Genomic DNA, 19,547 nt, shown 5'->3' on the forward strand with positions numbered 1-19,547 from the left:
GCCCAGTCACCGGTTAGGACACATCTTTTTACTAAGGATAATGTTGGGTCGCTGGCCGTCCAGGCTCTGATTTGGCGAGCCGTCATGGGCGAACCTGTGGACTCAAAGGCATTGATTGCCATGACTATCTCACAGTCCTGTTCGTCAGACCTTTCCGTGGTCGCCAGGGGTAGCTTGCTGAGCGCGTCGGCACAATTGTCTGTGCCTGGTCTGTGCCTTATTGTGTAGTCGTAGGACGCCAGCATGAGTGCCCACCGTTGAATTCGCGCCGAGGCATTGGCGTTTATTGCCTTGCTCTCGGATAGGAGGGACGTGAGGGGCTTGTGGTCGGTTTCTAACGCGAACTTGGCCCCAAAAAGGTATTGGTGCATCTTTTTGACACCGTACACGCACACGAGCGCTTCCTTCTCTCCCATTCCGTACCCGCGCTCCGCCTGCGAAAGTGACCTGGAGGCATAAGCTATGGGTTGTAATTTGCCCGCACTATTGACATGTTGCAAAACGCACCCGACCCCATATGCTGACGCATCGCATGTGAGAACTAGCTTTTTACCTGAGTCAAAGAAAGTCAAAACACTGTTGGAACACAGAAGGTTGTGTGCCTTATTGAAGGTGCGTTCCTGGGCGTCCCCCCAAAACCAATCGCACCCCTTTCTGAGTAGCACGTGGAGAGGCTCCAGCAGCATGCTTAAGTTCTGCATAAAGTTCCCAAAATAATTGAGTAGTCCGAGAAAGGCACGCAGTTCTGAGACATTCCGGGGCCTGGGTGCCAGACAAATTGCTTCTGTTTTGGACTCTGTTGGGCAGATTCCATCAGCGGCAATCCTTCTGCCCAAAAATTCAACCTCGGGTGCGAGAAACAGGCACTTGGATTTCTTAACTCATAGGCCTACCCGATCCAACTGCTTTAGTACTTCCTCCAAATTACGGAGATGGGAGTCGGTGTCCCTGCCCGTGATAAGTATGTCGTCTTGAAATACAACCGTCCCCGGGATGGACTTGAGCAGACTCTCCATGTTGCGCTGGAATATGGCAGCTGCCGACCTGATGCCGAATGTGCATCGATTGTACATGAAAAGGCCTCGATGTGTGTTGATGGTGGTGAGTAGCTTGGATTCCTTGGTCAATTCTTGTGTCATATACGCAGATGTGAGGTCTAATTTTGAGAAAAGTTTACCTCCAGCTAATGTGGCAAATAAGTCCTCCACTCTGGGCAGCGGGTACTGGTCCTGTAGGGAGACTCTGTTTATGGTGGATTTGTAGTCCCCACAGATTCGTACGGATCCATCAGGCTTCATGACTGGGACGATGGGACTTGCCCAGTCGCTAAATTCCACAGGTGATATAATGCCTTCCCGCAGAATCCTGTCTAGTTCGTGTTCAATCTTTTCCCTCATCACATAGGGTGCAGCTCTGGCCTTGTGATGGACCGGTCTAGCATCCTGTGTGATGCAGATGTTGACTTTGAAAGTGCCCACACCTGGCTGAAAGAGATGTTAAAATCACTTCATAACTGTTGAGCAGGAGATCCGTTCCTCTAATGACAAGGCATGGACATCATCCCATTTCCAGTTTAGTTTTGCCAGCCAGCTTCTCCCCAGCAGTGCTGGGGGGTCTCCGGGGACAATCCACAGGGGAAGTCGGTTCACTGTCCCTTTGTGTGTGACAGAGAGCATGGCGCTGCTGAGGACTGGTACGATTTCTTTGGTTTCGGTCCTTAGTGTGGTGTCGACCCTTGTGAGTTTTGGTCTGTCTCTTTTATGCGGCCACAGTTGTTCAAATTGTTGACCGCCCATGAGAGATTGACTCGCTCCGGTATCCAGCTCCATGTTGACAGATATCCCGTTGAGTAGGACCCTCATCATTATAGGAGGCGTCCTGTTGTAGGAGCAGCGGCCATTGATCATGTTGACCTGCTGTACATCGGTGTCCCGGGTACTGTCCCCACCATCTTCTGGTCCGCTTTCCGACCCATCCGATTCGTATACCAGCTGAGCTGCCGTTTTTTTGCACATGCGGGCCAAATGCCCTCTATATTCACAATTTCTGCAAACAGCCTGCTGAAATCGACATCCCCTTGACGGGTGCCCACCCCCACACCTCCAGCACCGACCTGTTCTATTGTTTAAAGTGTTCACAAAGAATGAGCTGCGTCTGGCTGATTTCTCTTGAGCTTCTCTCAGTTTGTAGTTGATTGCTCGCATTGTGGGTTGATGAAGTGTGAACGGCCATTCCTGTGGCCCTTGATGGCTTCTGCCTGCTGTCGAGAACTTGTTCTCCCGGTTTTGTCTGTGTGTGGGGGTAGCAGCTTGTCTAATGCTGTGAACTCCTTGTTCCATAATTTCATTAGTTGTCGTACCTGCATTGTAAATCAACCTCGTTTCTTCTTCCCCCTACCAAGAATGTCTGTGCAACCAGTGCTGCTGCCTCTAAGGTCAGATTCTTGGTCTCTATGAGCTTTCAGAATATGCCTGTGTGGCCTATTCCTTCAATGAAAAAGTCTCTCAGCATTTCTCTCCTCAGTTCATCGGAGAACTCACATAAACTAGCCAATCTCCGAAGTTCCGCCACGAAGTCGGGTATGCTCTGGCCCACACAGCGTCTGTAGTTGTAGAACCTGTGTCTGGCCATGTGTAGGCTGCTCGCTGGCTTCAGGTGGTCTTCAAACGACTTGCTTGCTAGTTTCTCGGGTGCCAACAGATCCTTCATTAAAGCGTATGTTTTCGAGCCACAGCTGGTCAAGAGATGGGCTCTTCTCTTGTCTGCCTTATCGTCGCCTAACCAATCTTTGGTTACAAAGCTTTGCTGGAGCCTTTCTATAAAGTCCTCCCAATTGTCTCCCACATTGTACTTTTCATCTGATCCGTTGTTCGCCATTCTGTGGATTCTGTAATCCCGTAACCCGTCGCCACTGTAAGGTCCTGTCCCCTCAGTACAGATTCACACGAGGCATGTAGTGAAGTCAAGGTCACTCTGGACCTGCACCTTTATTTCACAGCTCTGGAATGCTGCACTTGCCTGAGATCTGTCCGTATATACCTGTCTCTTGCAAGTGCACCCCTGGTAGTAAGGTATGCTGGTGGTTACAGGTCATATTTTATTACAGTCATGTATAGCATGTTAGGATACAGTTATATATAATAATGTAAGATACATGACAGGAAGTCCAACAAGTAAAGCATTGGTGAAGGTTGAGGGTTTCAGCAGCAAATGGAGTGAGGAAGGGATGGAGGGAGGAGATGTTACAGAGATGGAAATGTGTAGTATTGATGATGGACCAGATGCTCAGCAGGACCCTGAGGTTGCATATTGCCTGGTTGACCCTGAATGGGGAAATGCTTGTTTGTAGATTAAATGATCAATCTGTGCAGGAGTATTTTACATGAGTGCATTATTCTTCAGCCACAATATGAGGTTGAGGCAAAATGTAATTCGCTGAAAGTGGCTAAAATGAAGTGCTGTGGTTTGCAAGTTTTCACATGAATCTGACACCAAAAGCTGAAAAAGTCAATAAATAATTAGAAATAGTTAACTGGAAGGAAATTTCCATCTCTTGTCGACTTTAACATCACTTTATCTACTTTGATAATGTTGAATAATTTAACACATTCAAATAAATGTAAAATAATGATCTGTATGGATGAGCAATAACAAGATGTTTCAGTAGTATTTTGTACTAAAAAATTGATCTTTGCAAATTAATTCAGCTTTGAATCAATTTGTGTGGGCTTAAAAATGGAGGACAAGTGGTTTCCAAAACCCAACACTCACCTGTTTCATGGCTTGTTGTAGAGTCGTGTAGTGACACCTGACAGTTATGCCTATTTTGCAGAATGCTCCATGGATTGAGAGTCATTCACAGAATATGTATTTTGCACAATTGTTCATGGAATTTGCACGTGCAATGATGTGGCATCGCTAGTTGGGAGCCATGAACTGCACGGGTACTATCTATGACAGCTGTGCCATTATTTATAACAACAATGCTATTATTCCTGAGCATTTATCATGGCCTCTCCACAGGAAGTGACTATATTCTTCTCCATGGCTATGTCCAGAATTCTATTCCATTAGTATGATCCACCTTCCCCTCATCTGTGGCCCTCACAATTTTGCTGAGTCTGTTGGCCTCCATTCACAGTTCACAAGCTCTGGCCTATTCAGAGAGGAGGGAAAGAGAAAGAGAGTCAGTGATAGATTTTTTTTAAGCACACCCGGAAAAAAAAATCAAGTTGTTTTCTAACAGGTTTGTGAGAGTGGCTTCTGGACAATCAATGCTCAGGGTTATGGCCCCCAACCAAAGGTTTGTAAGTGTCTCTGAAATGTTGAGTTGTAAGTTAGTGTGACAGCACACTGCAGTTTATATGTGGAACCAAATATGCAGATCGAGAGTTTAAGCCCTACTGCAGGACTTGAGTTCATGACCTATGTTGACATTGCAGTGTGGTACTGAGGGAATACTGTACATACTGGGCCAAAAATTGCAGTCGGTGGCTTCCCACGGGCATATGCTTCCAACCAAAATTTTTTTTAACTTAAGTACCTGGTGGTCCCAGAGGAACGAACACTTGCGGTTCGAGGCCTAGATGCGCAGCCCAGCACAGAGGACCACACATCCCAGGAACGTAAGCGCATCCTGGGATCATGTGGGCCTGGACCACCAATGAAAATGGAATATTCTCATTGATAATAATGATGAGTTCCGTTTGTACAAGCTCCCATTACTATCAATGAGAATACAGTCCTAAACACAGAAACACAATACATAAATTTAAAAAAAACACCTCACATATTTAAAATTAATTGAAATTGAATGGTTAAAAAAAAATTGTTTTTTGAAATTCTTTTGAATATGTTTTTATTCGGGTTAAAAATAAACTTGCCTTAATGGACAGGGTTTTAAATATAACAATTAGTGATAAAATTAAATTTTTCTATCTTTTAAAACTTTTACGCTGATAGAAGCAGGCCATACCCCTGCTTTTACCAGGCGTAAGAGTTATAAGGAGATTCGCTGGGCAGGAGTAGGGCAAATAGCCCAAATCTTCGCCTGCAAAGGCCCTTCTCCTGAGGATGCGTGCAATCTGTTAAAAGAAATTGACAGATCACAAGTGCCGGGTTTAGGCGCATGCGCTTTGCGTGCCTAACCCCAGAACGTGCGGGACTTTTCGGGCGCGTGCGCACAACGTATGCACCCGGAGAGGCCACGATTTACGGCCCACAACTTTCAGGTGAGGTGTTAAACCAAGGTACTGTCTGCCTGTTCAGGTAGACACAAACAATCGAAGAAGAAATGTGGAGTTTTCCTGGACAACATTTATACCTCAAACCATCACCACCAAAAAACAGATTAACTGGTCATTCATCTCCTGCTCTTTGTGGGACCTTGCTGTGTGCAAATTGGCTGCTACATTTGCCTACAAAACAGCAGTAACTAAAATTCAGAAGTAATTAATTGGCTGGGAAGCACTTTGGGACATCTTGAGGAAGTGAAAGGCACTATATAAATACAATTCCTTCTTCATTATTTACGAAGTCAGCCTCAATCTAAATTCAAATGGAAGTGCATTGTACAATTCAGATCAAATATGGATGAGTGAGTTGGACTGAGGTCCAAATTAAATTGGAGTGGCAGTGCAGGCCAGGTTTATTAAAAAATGCTCCAAGATCAGCACGATCAGCCATGATCATATTTAATGGTGGTGCAGACTCGAAGGGCCGAATGGCCTACTCCTGCACCTATTTTCTATGTTTCTATGTAAGGCAGCATTGGGAAATGATTTTGGAACAGTGGTCAAATCCATTCCTGATCGATGAGAGGTCTTCAGAATTCTAAATTACTTTGGGCAATTTAAACCCACATAACAGCAGTTGTGAGTCCACTTCAATACTGTTCTGAAATTCGAGTCTAATAAGATTATCAGTATGTCAAATGAATGAATCAATGTAGTTTAGTAATGGGTGTTCAACAGAAATGGAAACTTTGGCACTTTGGGTTAGATCGAGTGAACCATATATCAGGTTTAAGAAGTACCCAGTTTGGAATGCTTGGAGTTACAAAGTGCGAAGAGGGAAAATATACTATTCTCATTCTCACTATTCCTATATTATAATATTCCTCATTACTGTCCTTCCTCACTATGTTGAGGATATACAAGGTGTGCTTCCAACAGAGAGCTGTGCTTGCAATGCAAGTCAGAGAATGGGAGTAACAGCTTGTATCCCTATCTCCAAAGCATGCCCTTTGCAAGGGCAGGTTCACACTCGGAGCATGGGATCACAGAATTGAGAGGACAATGATTTCAGAAGATGGTTTGAAGATTTAGAGAACGTACACCTACTGAACATGGTATCATTGAACAGTGCTTTGAATGTTCTTTTATAGTTTGCCCTTTAACCTGTTTACCAAACATTATATTACTTCAAATGTGTCCATTGCAGCACTAATCCTTTTTATTTATTGTTGTATAGCTGATATTTGAAGGCATTCGGGGGCCTGGTGTAGAGGGGGACATTGCAATCGATGATATAACTGTAACAGAAGGCGAGTGCAGGAAAGTAGACCAGCCTGTCAACAGTAAGTAAAGTATTTGGAAATAAAATCTGCACATTAATATCGACAAAACAAAGTGACTAGGTCACTAGGTGAGCAGCTAGGTAACAAAGCAACTAGGTGAGCACCTTTCTAAAATACAAAACATTTATTTGCACATGGAATAATGTTGTAATCCAATCCTTTTGATACACAATTTTCAATTTTTTAATTTAATTTTCAAGAGTCTTATTCAAATAGTTGCAACATAAATATGTGTTGCAAAGAACCTGAACTGTACGAGAGGTATTTCTAGTAACAGAAGGAAAGGTCTTCACACTGTTTCATAAATTATGTATGGCTTCATTCTCCTCCATTTTATTTCTTCACTTCTTACCTTGTTTTTCTCAGGTCTCCCCAAGCCACACACTGGGGGTAAAATTCAACTTTGGAGGGACATAAAATGGGTGGTAGTGATCAATGGAAATAAAAATCAGGAGAGATGTAAAACAGGCTGCCGATTCACCATTGCCCGCTTTACATTATCGCACAAAGTCACAATCATTCTCTTCTTCCAGTTGTTTTTCATTGCAGAAGCCATTATAATTTCTGAAGATACTATACTGATAATGCACTGGGGGTGAGGAATTCACCAGTAAGACACGGTCAGTTGCAGTCACTGAATAGTAACTCCCCAGGAAAATAACTCCCCAGGTTCCATAATCTGCTACCAACCAGCAGAAAGACTCATTCACTGTCATTAAATCTTCCACATGTGAAGATACCTCAAACATTCAGGAGGATTTGAACCAGCAGAATAGGGTTAATGGAGGGCTCCCAGATGGTACTCTCATCAAGCTTAAACAAAACTAGCTTCAGAAGGAGAATATGAATCTATTAAAGCAGTCTGCATTTTGGCAATAACAAGGCATGCATTCACCTGGACAATTTATTGTTGATTGGACACAGTTGGTGGAACAGATGTGCTGTGTAGTTAATATGCATTTCACATTGTTTAGAAGCAGCAAATCATGCCCACGTTGCTCCACGTATCTGTTCAGTGCTCCATAGAAGCATCTGAAGGGCTTTCTGCAGGACAGGAAGGGGACCAATAGCTGCACCTTTCGCTGAGATGACCAACCCCACCTTGCCCAGATGCATCTACTGCACCAACTTTCGATGAATTATTCCACACAAACCCTACATGCCATTCTTAAGTCTAAAAATTACAAACCATAATCATATGTTCATTTCATCAAGTACTTGTATCCGGATAATGATATGGGATTATAACTGTTTGTATAACATTGTTCAATATTTGCAATATTTTTCAACAGACTGTCCAGATATAGATACCGTCGCTGCACCTCACTGAGATATGACCGATGGTTGGTTACATACCAGCTATTCAGTTAAACATTTAAAATAGTTCAGACTATAAAGAGGATACTTACAGTTACATGTGCATTACTTTTCTACCAAATCATAACTTATTTACATGTTCTAGGTTTCATGGTAAGAAAAGCTTATTCCACTCATCTATGTTTTCAGAATCCTTTTTCCCATTGGCTCTCACCCTCATGGGCGGAACTGTAATTGTTTCTGGAATGCTCAGTCTGATTTTTTTTTCTGGAGTCCCTGGTCACATAACAATATTCAATTGGATGGTGACTTGCCTGGTCGCAGTTGCCAAAGCCCAATTTGTCCTCTCCATAAATGTTCCATGTGTGTATTTAAAATAATCCATATCTGTAGTCAGATTGATTCAAATAACTTCAACATCATGCAGTATTAAAATGTAGTGCAAAGTAGGTTTGCCTATAACAACAACCTGTATTTATATAGCACCTTTAATGCAGTAAAACGTCCCAAGGTGCTTCACAGGAGCGTTACCAAACAAAATTTGACACCGAGCCACATAAGGAGATATTAGGGAAGAGGTAGGTTTTAAGGAGCGTCTTAAAGGAGCAAAGAGAGGGAGAGAGGTTTAGGGAGGGAATTCCAGAACAGGACCTTGACAGCTGAAGACACGGTCACCAGTGGTGGAGCAATTACATTCGGGGATGTTCAAGAGGCTAGAATCAGAGGTTTGTGGGGCTGGAGGAAATTACAGAGATAGGGAGAGGCGATGCCATGGAGGGATTTGAAGTTCTGAGAATTGGCAATCTTCTCTGGGGTAAGCTTGGTTCAGTGGTGATATACTCTCCTCTAAGTCAATGTTATGGGTTAGGTGCAGTACTGAAGGAGTGCTGCAGTGTCAGAGGTGCCGCATTTCAGATGAGAAGTTAAATTGAGAGCCAGTTTGTCTATTAGATGGACATATAAGATCCTGTAGCATTTTTCTGAAGAATAGCAGGGAAATCTCTCAGTGTCCAGGTTAATTCCTCAACCAACTCCAACAAAGTAGATTATTTGATTGATCATCGGTTTGCTGTTTGTGGGATTTTGCGGTGCATAAATTGATTCCCGCATTTCTCTGCAAAACAAAAGTGACTACACTTCAAAAGTAATTAATTGACTGTGAAATGCTTTGGGATATTCTGAGGATGTGAAAGTCTTTATATAAATATAAGTCTTTCATTCTTGTTCCTCGATGAAGGGCACCTTGTGGGTACTTAAAACATATAACCCTGTCGTACTGATGCACAGGGAGGTAGCATGGTTTCTGTACTCATATCAAAATGCTTTTCATTGCATTGTCCATGTTAAATTTGAGCCTGGTCTCGGTGTGACTATAAAAACATCAAGGTAAGTATGCCATATAATGATGCAGGAATTGCAGCCTGGTAAAAATTAATTATATTCATCTCCCAATAATTGACATAATTGCTGCTGTTAATTTAACAGTGTTAAAATGTTACTGTCTTGTTAAATTAATACCTAATGTGTGACTGCCATCATTACTGACTGGCAGCACTTTATACCCAGCTGGTTATTAGCTGCTGGGCATTCGGTGAACTTTGCACCAGACCAACTTTGATGCCAACATTTCTTTTATGAGCCACATTTTTTTTTAGAGCACTCTAAATGAAAACAGCAAACAACATGCAACCATGATGTCACTCTGGATTGTTATATAGAGTGCTCTGGGCAAAAGGGAAAGAAGCAATGTTCTTCTCTACACCACCTCCCCCAGAGAGACGCTGGGTTTCTCCACCAGCTGCCAGTATGGAACATTTGGCAGAGGGTATTGTTTGTATAGAATCGAGTATTAACATAGTGAATTAGAGATGAGTTCCTCTTCGGAGTTTTGCTAAGATGCAGAGGAATTGATGTTCTCAACTTCTAATTCACCTTACTCTGACGTTCTGATGCAAGCCAGTTTATTATGTTAAGTACTCCATAGTGGGTGCATATTGTGGAAATAAATTTAGTAGAAGTCAGCCCAAATACTAAAGAGGAAAAGTTACCGCAGTGCCTCTGAGATGTTGGGTCTGTATTTCTAGCATTCCAAGACCTAAGTTTTGAGTACATCATGCGATAAGCCAAATTCCTCAAAGGAGTTTTTCAACATTTCACAAATGGCACTTTAACACTGTACCGTGCCCTATAGAGTAGCAGGTGAGTGATAATGGGCCCAAATTTCCCCATGAGTTGCACCGTTTTTTTTGGTGTAACTTGATTTTTCTGGTGTATCTTTTTAGTTGCAAATATGGGCATTTAATTTGCGCCAGTGTAAGTGAGTTAGTTAGGTTTTTTGTTCGGTCAGTTTTTTTTTCAAAGGGGGTCGTTCCCAGCCACTTACACCATTTATGCCAATTTGTCCAGAAAAAAGTTGAACTAAACTAACTTAGGGCAGCGTATGTGTCCACTTTTGTCTGCACAGAGAGACCTTACTTACAGTTAAGGAATCGGCGCAAGTAACAACATTTAAAGCACCACCAAGCACCAAACAAAGCACAAAAAGTAATAAGCAATTCAGTAACAAATAAAATAGAAGGAACCCTGCCCTTAAAGCACCAAGACCAAAGTAATAAGCAATCAATAAATAAAAAATAAATAAAATAGAAGGAACCCTGCACCTAAAGCACCAAAATCAATCAGTAAATAACAAATAAAAAATAGAAGTGCTACCGTAGGGAATGCAGTGGGTCGCCGATGAGGGAGCCCATTCAGCCAGGGCTAGGGACGGCGTGTTTTGACCCCTCCCACACAGCCTGCAGCGTGCGTTTGCCGACACGGCCTGCCAGGAACTAGAGTCTGCGCGCATGTACAGAGGTCCCGGCACTGTTTTCAGTGCCGGGACCTAGCTCCGCAGCCCCCTGTCTTTGTTCTGCATCACGCTAGCTTCACAGGCGGCTCGAGAATCGGCCATGATCGCAACTATTTTTTTTGCTGCTGCTTTTGGCATGAAGGAAGATACAAATAACCTTTCGATTGTACTAAGGGACAGTGGGTCTAGTGAGAAGGAGGAACTGAAGGATATCCTTATTAGGCGGGAAATTGTGTTAGGGAAATTGATGGGATTGAAGACCGATAAATTCCCAGGGCCTGATAGTCTGCATCCCAGAGTACTTAAGGAAGTGGCCCTAGAAATCGTGGATGCATTGGTGATCATTTTGCAACAGTCGATCGACTCTGGATCAGTTTCTATGGACTGGAGGGCAGCTAATGTAACACCACCTTTTAAAAAAAGGAGAGAGAGAGAAAATGGGTAATTATAGACCAGTTAGCCTGACATCAGTAGTGGGGAAAATGTTGGAATCAATCATTAAGGATGAAATAGCAGCGCATTTGGAAAGCAGTGACAGGATCGGACCAAGTCAGCATGGATTTATGAAAGGGAAATCATGCTTGACCAATCTTCTGGAATTTTTTGAGGATTTAACGAGCAGAGTGGACAAGGGAGAACCAGTGGATGTGGTGTATTTGGACTTTCAAAAGGCTTTTGACAAGGTCCCGCACAAGAGATTGGTGTGCAAAATCAAAGCGCATAGTATTGGGGGTAACGTACTGATGTGAATAGAGAACTGGTTGGCAGACAGGAAGCAGAAAATGGGTCCTTTTCAGAATGGCAGGCAGTGACTAGTGGGGTGCCGCAGGGCTCAGTGCTGGGACCCCAGCTCTTTACAATATACATTAATAATTTAGATGAAGGAATTGAGTGTAATATCTCCAAATTTGCAGATGACACTAAACTGAGTGGTGGTGTGAGCTGTGAGGAGGACGCTAAGAGGATGCAGGGTGACTTGGACAGGTTCGGTGAGTGGGCAAATGCATGGCAGATGCAGTATAATGTGGATAAATGTGAAGTTATCCATTTTGGGGGCAAAAACACAAAGACAGAATATTATCTGAGTGGCGGCAGATTAGGAAAAGGGGAGGTGCTACGAGACCTGGTTGTCATGGTTCATCAGTCACTGAAAGCGGGCATGCAGGTACAGCAGGTGGTGAAGAAGGCAAATGGTACGTTGGCCTTCATAGCTCGGGGATTTGAGTATAGGAGCAGGGAGGTCTTACTGCAGTTGTACAGGGCCTTAGTGAGGCCTCACCTGGAATATTGTGTTCAGTTTTGATCTCCTAATCTGAGGAAGGACGTTCTTGCTATTGAGGAAATGCAGCGAAGGTTCACCAGACTGATTCCAGGGATGGCCGGATTGTCATATGAGGAGAGACTGGATCAACTGGGCCTTTATTCACTGGAGTTTAGAAGGATGAGAGGGGACCTCATAGAAACGTTTAAGATTCTGATGGGACTGGACAGGTTAAATGTGGGAAGAACGTTCCCGATGTTGGCGAAGTCCAGAACTAGGGGACATCGTCTTAGAATAAGAGGTAGGCCATTTAGGACTGAGATGAGGAGAAACTTCTTCATTCAGAAAGTTGTTAACCTATGAAATTCCCTGCCGCAAAGAGTTGTTGATGCCAGTTCATTGGATATATTCAAGAGGGAGTTAGATATGGCCCTCACGGTTAAAGGGATCAAGGGGTATGGGGAGAAAGCAGGAAAGGGTTACTGAGGGAATGGTCAGCCATGAGCTCATTGACTGGCGGAGCAGGTTCGAAGGGCCGAATGGCCTACTCCTGCACCTATTTTTCTATGTTTCTATGTTCTGATCTAAAATGGCGGCGGGGGGCTCGGAGGTGCGTCGAAAAAACCTGGGGGCCAAATTTGGGCCCAATGTGCTGCAGGGCTGCAACACGATTGAGAGCATCAGAAAATAAAGTGTGAGAACCAAGCTCATGTGTGTTCAGAGATCTGAAACCTGAGATTGGATAACATGCTGCTAGGACCTGCTATTCTATAATCTGCACAGGTAGTTTTTTTTCCTGGTACTGTTAATTTTAAGTGTAATTACTCTTATTTGCAACATAGTTTATGTTTCCCAGCATTTTCAGCATTGCATATTTTCAAAAGCTTATATTTGGGATACAAACCTTATGACAAAAGACAAATCGAGAAAGCTAGCATATGAGATGGAAAATATGATGAGTATTAATTAATCTAGGTGTGGGAGACCAATCAAAGTGCCTCATCCTTGAAAAGAATCAATCCATAATATAGTGATGTAATTATCGTGAATGAAAAAAATGACAACATTCGACAAAAAATACAGCACCCATTAGGATGTGCTGTATTTTTTGTCGAATGTTGTCATTTTTTTCATTCACAATAATTACATCACCATATTATGGATTGAGTCTTTCCAAGGATGAGGCACATTGATTGGTCTCCCACACCTGGATTAATATGTAATTACCACAATTCACAAAATCATAACCAAAACTATCTGGTGCATCAGGAATAACAGACCTGCTTTGAAGGCTTCACTATTGCATAATGAACAATACACTTAAGAATGGGAAAACTGGCCATCGAATTTCATTATATTTCTCTACAAATTCCACTCAAAATTTCTGAATACACCAACATTTCCAACTGTTTTTCCTTAATGGTGTAGATTGAAAGATAACCTGGTTTCAGTTGGTTTTTACAAGGGGTTCAACTGGCACTGTAATATTTACTCTCTAATCATACCATAAAAAGTCACTTTTCCATCTCACATGTGAACTAATCATTCAAATAAACAGAAGGTATGAGGCTAGAACCTCTACTTTTTTTGCATGCTTAACGCCCACTTAATGCCCATTTTACCGCTGAAATGACGTATAATGTCCAGATATCACTCATTTAGCCACAAAATGAGAAACTTATCACCAAGCGATACTTTCCCCATGTGCTTAACGCCGGGAAAAAATAATACCGCCCACCCACGTTTTGGGGGCAGAATCATAAGAATGGGCAAAATCAACGGCCATAATATCGGCCAACGTTAATTTCTGCAATGAATTAATGCCGAGATTCAATAATACCACCCGCCCACTTTTTTTTGTCGTAAAGAGCATATTTACCGAAACTAGCGGCCATGAGATCGCCCAACATCACTTTCACCACCTCGCGCACATATCACCCACAATATCGCTCGCCCAAAAAACCGCACAGAAAAAGTGCAATTAACCAGAACTAATCACAGTGCTTTGGCTCCATGTTCTACATCACGTCGAATCCTTTAAAAAGCTGCTGTGCTTCAACCTCGGGAGAGTTTGGATGTACTCTGGAGGTCGTTGGAGTTGATATTAACATCTGTAAAAACATCTTGACTGCACTGTGACCGATTGGAATTGAATAGGTGTCTTCATCAGGACATTCATTGTTTGTGACCAATCGGTGGAAAACTGAGCTACTGCAATGGGACCTGTCCTTTCTCACCCTCTCTTGATGACCAATTATATGCAGCAGACTCGAGAGCGCCGAAGATACACCCCACTGCATTATGTGCCCAATGTAAGACATGCCTGACTAATGAGGAGGACCAGACGTTACACTCCCACAAGTACAGGGAGAAGCAGTCTTACCTCAACTTGCCCGACACCACCTGCCTTCGGAGACTGCGCTTCCACAAAGAGGTTATCACTGAGGTATGCCAGCTGATGGCAGATCTGCAGCCTGCCAGCACTGTCCGTTGAGGTCAAAGTCACCGCGGCACTATCGTTCTATGCCTCAGGTTCTTTTCAGGCCACAGCTGGTGACATTTGCGAACTTTCTCAGCATGCCACACTTTGCTGCATTAGATAGATCACTGAAGCCCTGTATGCATGCAGGAGGGAATTTATCAGCTTCCCTATGACCAGGGAGGCACAGAATGAGAGGACTCTAGGATCCTCCAGAATTGCAAACCTCCCCAAGGTGCAGGGAGCAATAGACTGTCCGCCCATCGCGATACGAGCAACTTTTCAAGAGGCTGAGCTTTTCAGGAACCGCAAGGGATTCTACTCCCTGAATGTCCAACTGGTTGTTGACCACCAGAAAATTATACTGGTAGTGAATGCTCAATTTCCGGGCAGTATCCATGATGCCCACATCTTGCGTGGGAGTACTGTATCTAACTTGTTTAACAATCAGCCACAAGGTCAATGCTGGATGCTTGGTGACAAAGGATATGGCCTGACTACCTGGCTGATGACCCCCCCCCCCCCGCCCGCATGACACCCACACCGAAGCCGAGAGGCGATAGAATGAGGGCCACAGAGCAACTCGCAATATCGTGGAGAAAACCATTGGAGTGCTGAAGCAGTGCTTTCGATGCCTGGACCACTTGGGAGGCGAGCTCCAATACCACCATGAGCAGGTAGCTCAATTCGTGGTGGTGTGCTCCATGCTGCACAACTTGGCTATCAGGAGGGGACAGGAATTGGCTGATGAGTCTGACAGTCCAGCTGAGAGTAAGAGGAGGACGAGGAGGCGGACGCTGACATCAGCTCAGACAATCAGGCTGATGCTGAAGCCTTGCCCCCACCCCCCTGTATACCGCACAAAAGGGCCCGTGGTGGTATGATAGCTGCAAGAGCCTTACGTCAGGAGCTCATCAATGATCGATTTGCTGAAAGAACATTAGTGTTATTTACAAGGCTGACACATTGCTAGGTGTGCAGGTGATACATCAATGGTGGGCATTACCTTGTTGACAGTTAAAGTTTAAGTTGATTGAAGTTAAATGTCATTATAGCCTTTGATGTTAAGGAATCACCAGCATGTAATGGTGCAGCTATCTGAGCCAATGCGCAACAAGGTTTTGTAAAATAAAAACCATTTAAACTGAACATTTGTCTGAAATCATCAGTATTTCTGTAAAAACCAACCCCCCTTCCCCCCCCTCCTCCGCCCCCCGCTTCTCCTCCCCACCTCTACCCCTTCCCCTTCCCCTTCCCCTCCTGACTCCAAGCCGCCTGGCCGAGGAGTTCCTCAGGTGATGCTTCATTGGCGGGAGGGGGACGGGGGGGGATGACGGCCAAACCGCTGCTTGGACGGATGTGGGAGAAGACGGTCCCGAGGTGGGAACGAGCTCCGAGCCAGAAGCAAGATGTTGCTGCTGGCTCTCGTGTGGTTGGCAATAGATGTGCGGCACGTTGAGGTGCAGTGCCGTGCTCTGGGAACCCCCTGCAACCAGTGTTCCTGGCTACCAGCTCCAGGGCCTTCACCATCCCTTCCATGTTATATCTTATTTGTTGGACAAAAACTCGGTGCTAACTATGTTCTTGGTGTTTAGTAGGCTTTTTGCTGCTGGTGAATCTCCCTTGTGCCTCCCACAACAGCCAAACAAGCACACACCACAGCCACACATGCCTTCAGTCCCTTTGAGCTCCCTCTCTCTCTGTCTCCTCTTCTGTGCATGTCATGATGATCCTTGACCTCCTGAATCACGGGAATCAAGCGTTGACATACTGTTGCTAAGGATGGCGACACTTTACGGCAGAAGGTCAGCGAGATTTAATGCTACCGTCCATTTCATATCACTCGCGGTAACGCCCATTTTCAAAAATGGAGATTAGGTGCTTTGAGAATGGGCGAGAAGCCGATGATCTGAAAACACTTTTTTACCGCCCATGCCGGAAATAGTACTCATTTTGGGGCGATAAGCACAAAAGTGGAAAACCTAGCCCATGGTTATTTATTTCATTGATGTTTGTGGAGCCTCACTGTGCATAAATTGGCTGCCTCGTTTCCTAATTTACAACTGTGACCACAGTTCAAAGGTAATTCATTGTCTGCACAGCGCTTTGGGAAGGCCTGAGGTCATGACTATAAATGCATATTCTTTCTTTCTCTTTCTATCTCATCTTTTCTCTTTCTATCTCTTCCTTTCTCTTACTATCTCTATCTATCTCTTTCTCTCTTCCTTTCTCCTCCTTTCTCTTCCTATCTCTTCCTATCTCTTTCTATATCTTTCTATCTCGTCCTTTCTTGTTCTTTCTTGCTCCAGCTCTTCCTTTCACTTCCTTTTGCTTCCTTTCTCTTCTTTTCTCTTCCTTTCTATCACTTTCTCTTTCTTTCTCTCCTTTCTACAAAAAGCATACAATACCTGTGCAGTACTTAACACTTCAAAGACAAAAGAATTAGAAGATGACAAGCAACATATAATCAAATAATAGCCCGATTAGCAATGCTTTTCTCTTTTGTTATCAACACAAGCCCATATTGATAATTAAACAAAATGGGGTAGATTTTTGTTTTTAACAACATAAGTACTAAATGGCACCTGGGCAGAAGCAAAATTGGGTGAGCTGTGTTACAGATATATGATTCCCCTCATGCAAATTTCCTCTCTGCACTCTATCCAAGCAACACTTACTGCACAAAAGATAAAGACAAAAATCTAAATCTGTATCTCTAGCATTCTAAGTTTTTAATTGTTTAATAAAGTGTTCCATTTACAATGTGTTGTTGGAACAAAATATACATGAAATAAATACAGTTCAAATTGTCTCTCATTCTATTATATTAAATAGACCAGTCAAATAAAGTGAAATTGAAAGGCAATCATTTATCACTTATATAATCTTGATCGAAGCTATGAAGGAGTTAAAATATTACAAAACTTTATCATCGAGTCATCTATTGCTTCAATGTAATAATGAAAGTAGCATTATTTAGAAGCAGGTTTGTCTTTTTAACAAATTTACTAAAATGCACTTTTTCTTAATCTAGATTTAAAAACTGGTGGTGACGTCTCCGTATTAATACATATATGGCTGTTCCCAGTCACTCTTCTCATCGCCATGTTAAGCCATCGAAGGTGACCTTATTACGGCAGAGGCTGTGAAAAGATTCATCAGGCATTGCACAAAGAATGAATCTTTATACATGGACCTTCAAAAATAATTACCAAAGATTCATCAGCTGATTGCAGATTCAAACAGTGCGTGTGGTGATGAAAGGCATCATGGGAGAGAGAAGGATGCCAGATATAAACAAAAACAAAAAAAATGTATATGTGTAATATGGTCAACCCAAGAAAGAGAAGAGTTTTTTGTATTGCTTTAGAGGGGGTTGAAAATACAACTGCATTTAGATGGACTCTGAAAGAGCTTTAGAAATCTTGTCAAAGCACAAAGATCTGGCTGGTTTTATTCCAGTTGAATGGAGATGTTTGTCACCAGGAGACATAATGGCTGGCCAACAAAAGAATTTCCTACTGGAAACAGGGTAAACGAAGTGCTGACAATTACTCCCCTTGAGAAGTTTTTAGCAAAGCATCAGATAACTGCGGGTCCTTGTCCTCGGCTGTCTATTCTGCTGTGAATACCTGATCTCACAATTGTCTGTAGTGAGCGTTTTATTCCTTTCCTGCCCCTTCACTGTAAACTTTGCTGTGCTTTATTACATGTTTGGTCTCTCTGCATGCATTTCTGCCCACTGTATGTGAACTGGGCTCAAATAGTACGTGGGCTATATAGGAGTTTGCTTGTGGCCACGATAACACAACCGGTCATCTGTCTGAAGTGAGGAAAGCAAACCACCTTCTGTTCATGACATGCCATAAAACCAAGTGCCTTCAATTTGAAAAAATAATATAAAAATTGCCTGAATCATTTAAATAGAAAACACTTTGCACTGCTAATAATGGAGTGTGTGGAACCTTTTGTATATATGTTGCAGCCGATTCCTACGATTAACAGGCAAAGCAGGCAGCCACTGCATTGTTCCTCTAAGCAGAGAGACTCAAGTTACAATCGAAGTCCTTGGACAAGGCATTCATTAAAGCCATCAAGATGGCCGCAGTCTGCGAGCGTGCGATCCTGTGGAAAATTGCTTCCACTGAGGCTAAAATTGGGAGCATCACTTTGTACAGTTATTGAGTGCAAATGCAATGACCAGAGCAAAGGTCTCTAGTGATGTGCACAGTGCAGAGAGTATCAAACAGATGATGGATTGTACTTATTTACAGTAATCTCCATTCAGATTGAAAAATAGGCAAGCTGTGCAAAAGCACTATAGCAACAAGACAAACTGTGCTGAATAACCCTGCAATTTTTAGGCTTGCAAGCACCGAGTTTTCTTTGGGATTGAAGTCTTGACTGAAGACTGCAAGAAGGCTTACACGCCTCTGCCCCATTATCCAACTCTGTGCCGATTGTTACATCTTATTTTATTACTTTAGTGGGCCTGGAAAATGTAATGTTGCCTTTGGAGCTCAAGAAGAAAAGGACAAGGTCACACTCAAGTCACATGAAAACACGTCAGACCTTAGCCAAGTGGTCTCAAACTATTCTCGACTACTACCCTCATCCTGCTGGTTTTAAAATTCTGTGATCTTTTTGTTTAAATTATTTGATCTTTTAAATTAATTCAAAAAATACTTTTTAGTCTAAAGATTGCATAATTGTACACTCTGAAATCCCAAGTATTGACAAAAAAAATTATATGCAAGAATTTGGATTAGAATTATAAACAAAAACTACATTGGAACATTTGTGTGATTACTGAGTATTGATATAAAAAGCACAAGATGTAATAAACAATGATGAGGCTTGAACTTTTGTTTTAAATTCCATAGAAAGTTTGTCCATATTCAAGACGATATGGCTGCAGAGATGATTTTTCATCCATGTTCAATAAACCTCTTTTCAGGTATGGTGTGACTTATTGCATGTCTGATTGCTACTATGGGAGATTTTACTTAAAACAGAGAGAGTTAATGAGATTCTACCAGTCCCCAAAACTTGCAAATTCATA

The 19,547-nt window shown here is 42.9% G+C and overlaps 1 protein-coding gene across 1 annotated transcript in view; it reads left to right on the forward strand.

The window, feature by feature from the left end:
* The window catches only part of mdga2a (MAM domain containing glycosylphosphatidylinositol anchor 2a), an 842,847-nt gene extending 825,236 nt beyond the window's left edge, over positions 1 to 17,611 (forward strand). Inside the window, exons 18-19 of the mRNA XM_070877927.1 lie at positions 6,472 to 6,577; positions 17,520 to 17,611. Coding sequence (XP_070734028.1) covers positions 6,472 to 6,577; positions 17,520 to 17,611 — 198 coding nt within the window. The remainder of the gene's footprint in view (positions 1 to 6,471; positions 6,578 to 17,519) is intronic.
* Positions 17,612 to 19,547: the final 1,936 nt, after the last annotated feature.

Source organism: Pristiophorus japonicus, chromosome 4 (assembly GCF_044704955.1).
Source record: "Pristiophorus japonicus isolate sPriJap1 chromosome 4, sPriJap1.hap1, whole genome shotgun sequence".
NCBI classification, from domain to species: Eukaryota; Metazoa; Chordata; class Chondrichthyes; family Pristiophoridae; genus Pristiophorus; species Pristiophorus japonicus.